At 35.6% G+C, this 5059-nt stretch overlaps 1 protein-coding gene across 1 annotated transcript in view; it reads right to left on the reverse strand.

Annotated features, from left to right (window-relative positions):
* KALRN (kalirin RhoGEF kinase) overlaps positions 1–5059 on the reverse strand; it is a 536528-nt gene that overhangs the window by 250952 nt on the left and 280517 nt on the right. The window contains exon 4 of the mRNA XM_029284454.1: positions 4269–4461. Within this exon, the coding sequence (XP_029140287.1) occupies positions 4269–4461 (193 nt within the window). The remainder of the gene's footprint in view (positions 1–4268; positions 4462–5059) is intronic.

Below are 5059 nucleotides of genomic sequence, written 5' to 3' on the forward strand. Positions count from 1 at the left end.
AAAATTACCTTGAGATTGAAAAATATGATTTGGTCAAGATATCCCACTATGCTGGAATCTGAAGACAAAATTTCCAAATTCAATACCAATATTATAGTTAGCATCAAGCTGAGATTTTGTGAAAAAGGATGCTGTATTAATGGGCTGCTTTTCAAGTACTACCTTTCGCTATTAATTTTGAAGAGTACTTAATAATAATAATAATAATAATAATAATAATAATAATAATAATAATAATAATAATAATAATAATAAAGTTTGAAGGGACCTTGGAAGTCATTTAGTCCAACCCCCTCCTTAGGCAGGAAACCCTATACCATTTCAGACAAATGGCTGTCCAGTCTCTTCTTAAAAACTTCCAGTGTTGGAGCATTCACAGCTTCTGGAGGCAGGTTGTTCCACTGGTTAATTGTTCTAACTGTCAGAAAATTTCTCCTTAGTTCTAGGTTGCTTCTCTCTTTGGTTAGTTTCCATCCATTGCTTCTTGTCCTGCCTTCAGGTGCTTTGGAGAATAGCTTGACTCCTTCTTCTTTGTGACAGCCCCTGAGATATTGGAACACTGTTATCATGTCACCACTCGTCCTTCTCTTCATTAAACTAGATATACCCAATTCCAGCAACTGTTCCTTATATGTTTTATCCTCCAGTCCCCTGATCATCTTTGTTGCTCTTGTCTGTACTCTTTCTAGAATCTCAGCATCTTTTTTACATCGTGGTGACCAAAACTGGATGCGATATTCCAAGTGTGGCCTTACCAAGGCATTGTAAAGTATTATTAACACTTCACGTGATCTTGATTCTATCCCTCTATTAATTCAGCCTAGCACTGTGTTGGCTTTTTTGGTAGCTGGAGCACACTGCTGGCTCATATTTAAGTGATTGTCCACTAGGACTCCAAGATCCCTCTCACAGTTGTTACTATTGAGCAAAGTACCACTTATACTATACCTGTGCATATGGTTTTTCTTGCCTAAATATAGAACCTTACTTTTTTCACCATTGAATTTCATTTTGTTAGATAACACCCAATGTTCAAGTCTGTCAAGATTCTTCTGTATCTTAAGCCTATCTTCTGGAGTGTTGGCTATTCCTGTCAGTTTGGTGCCATCTGCAAATTTGATGTTCCCCATCTATCCCCTCATCCAAATCATTAATGAAGATGTTGAAAAGCACTGGGCCCAGAACAGAGCCCTACACACTTCCCTCCATGTAGATGCAGTTCCATTGAGGACCACATGCTGAATACGGCCGGTCAGCCAGCTATGAATCTATCTTATCAAGTAGTAGGTTGTGGTCTACTTTATCAAATGCCTTACTGAAGTCCAAGTAAATTATATCCACAGACTCCTCTGGTCCACTAATTTTGTCACCTGGTCAAAGAATGCAATAAGATTTGTCTGGCTTGATCTGTTTTTGACAAAGTCATGTTGGCTTTTGGTAAAGACTTTTTTTTTGCCTCTAAGTGTTCGCTGATTCATTGCTTGATTATCTTTTCCAAGATCTTCCCAAATATTGAGGTCAGGCTGATAGGTCTGGATCCATTTTTTTTTCCTTTTTGAAGATGAGAACTACTTCAGCTCTTTTCCAGTCCTTTGGTAGTTCCCCCATGCTCCAGGATTTCAATTTATCAGAGAGTTCTTTATGGAGCCATGCTGGTTTCTTTTGAGAGCTGTTATTTTTCTCCTTCATTGGTATTGTGCTAGACTGGGCTTTTATAATCTCACTTTTCAAAATTTCCCAAGCTTCTTGAGTTGTTTTCCCCTTGAGGATTCTTATCCATGGAATCCTTCCCAAGCTCTCTCTAAGTTTGTTGAAATTACCTCTCTTAAAGTCCAAGACTCTAGTTTGACTGTGTTCAATTGCTTGTGCATAATGTTGAATTCCAATATTGCATGATCATTCTCCCCCCCCCCCCAAGGTTCCTGAGATGGGCTTTATTACAAATTCATTACATGCGGCTTTAAAACTTAATTTTTATGCAATTACATTTTTCTAGAACACAGTTTCTTGAATTCTTGGCACTGTTGAAATAAAACTCCCTGTTCAAAACAAGGACAAGGGAAATGCTTTGGCAACATATAATTTAAATTGAGCCATGGCAGCGCAGTGGTTAGAATGAAGTATTGCAGGCAGACTCACAGCCAGGAGTTCAATACTGACCAGCTCAAGCATTCCATCCTTCCAAGGTCAGTAAAATAAGGACCCAGATTGTTGGAGATAATGTGTTGACCCTGTAAACTACTTAGAAAGTGCTCTAAATCACTGTGAAGTGGTATATAAGTCTACTGCTTAGTGCTATTGCTAAATTGGAGTTCATAGCTTCTAATACAATGAATATAACTCTTCCCTTTGACCCTTAAGTCTTCTATTACGAATACTCTCCTAGTTGAATAAATGTTATAACACTGAAAGCTTCCAATTTGAAATAGATAGTTATTATACAGACGTCAGGCATATGACTGCCAAAATATACTGCTCATTATTCTTCTCCCACTGGAATCTTCTTCTTGAGTAGGGAGTGCATTGCATTGTCTATAGTCCATTGTTCATAGCTCTGCATGCATCCAGTTCTTTCTTTGTTGGAATACTTTTTTTAATTAGCTTACCTTGAAACATCTGCTAGGTACCTTCTCTAGAAGAGATATTAGATTGTTTTTTCTTTTCCCTTCACTGAGATTATTTTATTTCCCAGATCTTTCAAATTCTTTTTGATTTTCTTACCAAAAATTCTTATTGTTTGTATTTTTTAGCTTAGGTGGTATATAACTGATGATTTTATCCAGACTGTACAAAGCTTTGATAGGATGTTTCACTTCAACAATGCCTTAAGCAAAGATTTTTCAAAATTGCTTCTTGAAGCAATACAATCCCTTAGGTCTAAAGAGTGAAATGTCAATCAATTTTGAAATTGTAGTCCTATGATTATATTTTTTCATATCCTACTGGGGACATAAACAACACCACACAAATACACTTTCTGCTTCATTGGAAAAATTAGCAGTTATTCATTTATTTATTTAAATCTATTGGCTGACCAATTCCAATGGACTTTGGACAGCATACAAAACTAGAAAAAAAGTCAATGAACATAACTAAACAGTTATTTAAGATGTATTTCTGCATTGTTTTTACAAATATTGAGTCAGTAGATGGCACAGTACTGTATTTCAAAAATGCACCACAAGCAGAGTGTGTTAATTTAAACAGTAATTCTTTACATTTAAATTCTAATTAAATTTAGGATAGGGCATGTCAATGTGGGCTGAAAATTTCTCACTTGGTTTTTAAATCTGTTTAAAATATTCTTCCCCTGCCATAACTGGTCTTTTTAACATAAAGATAGGAAAGGAGGCCTCTTTGTTTAAAGCATTCTGCAGATACATTTATTATTCAGTTAGATTCTCCCTGGAGAATTTGAGATGAATAGGAATACATTATCAAACTTCATCAGGAAGGAAGAAAAGATATGCAAGGACAAGGTAATATCCTATCAGCTGTCATATTTCTTTCCAGTTCAAATGCAACCAATCAAAACACAGCCTGCTCATTCAAGTCTTTTCAGAAGGAAAGAAAAGTAATTTGTAAAAAGCCTGAATTAATGACAAAGAAGCTTGTTGGGTCATCTCCAGTGTTAACAGGAAGCTCCAGAAATCTGCATTTGTCAGTCACATGTCAACCCTGCTCTTTATTTTGCTTACCAACAACTTGTGACTGACAGGCCCTGAAGGGAAAATAGGAGCATAAATCTGGCTGTTACTGGGGTTCTTCAAGACAGAAGATTTTTTTTCTGCAGAAGTAGCTGTCAGAGTAACATACTTTCTGTTTATAATCCTTCCTCTTTGCCTAAGGGCAGTATCTTTCTTTCAAGTTGACATTGGCAGGTATCAGTGGACTTTTCAATGACTTGTATCTGCTAAATTGTATAGCTTGAATTTCAACCGACTGCCATTAAAGATCTATGCCTATATATTTTGCTCAGTCTGCATAACAGTTAAGCTGCAACATGCAAGCATATTGTTATGGATAGGATGTTCATTTGGGCATATGCAACTATTTATATTATTTTCTTTTAGAATGAGAAAAAAGTATACAACTACAACTATCAACAACTTATCATCTGGGTTTGGTTTCCCCCCCCCCAAAAAATGGATCCATGTTCCATTCATTACACAGATGTTGATCAAATCAATGTTTGATTAGTAATCTAAAATAACAGACAATGCTAGATTTTATCATGGTTCTTAATTAATGAATCTTCTCCATCTTACCTCAAAGATAAATTTTGAACTTCCAAAATTTGTCTTCTGCTTTTGCCAAAAGTTATCAGGCTTGATTATCAGGGCAACATGAATTTCTGCAGGAAAAGCCTCCTGAAGAGTCTTCAGGAGAGGTTTGATCAGATCCCACTTAGAGCCTCTCATATCAATGATGACCGTGAAACCACGTTTGCAGACATCTTCACTGTAGGGATTAAACATTGAATAAATTAATTCCAGAGCAGGTTTTAGAAATATGAAGTAGCAGTTAAATAGACATTTTATCTCTTCTGACCTGATTCCTATATTCACAGATTCCAGATCAATAACCATTGTTTGGTTCCTAAATATGCTCTATTGCAATATTCAAGCATTAAGTGGATAACTTGCGCATTTGCTCAATTGCTTGTGCATTAATTTACCTTTAGATTAACCACATGATATAATTCATTGTGATTCACTATACAAGAGAGATTAAGTACTAGTTTCCTCAATATCATGAAGTGAATTTCTAAGTGTAAATGAATTTGATACTATGCATCGAAAAGATTTAGCGGACCTTGAAACAATATACTTGACATGCAGTGGACCAATTTTCTAAGTCGAGTAGTTTTATTAGCTTAAAGATATCATCAGACTAATGACATACATTTGTGTAATGACATCATTAAGCTGATTATATGGTGGCATATTTTGCACTTCAAAAGACATTTGTAAATAACCCTCTCCCCTGTTTAGACTGTTAAAATAACATATCTCTGAATTATCTACAATTTGTAAAACATATACAGTCAATCTTTATT

This window comes from Protobothrops mucrosquamatus, unplaced genomic scaffold, assembly GCF_001527695.2.
Source record: "Protobothrops mucrosquamatus isolate PMUCROS unplaced genomic scaffold, P.Mucros_1.0 scaffold606, whole genome shotgun sequence".
Lineage (NCBI taxonomy): Eukaryota > Metazoa > Chordata > Lepidosauria > Squamata > Viperidae > Protobothrops > Protobothrops mucrosquamatus.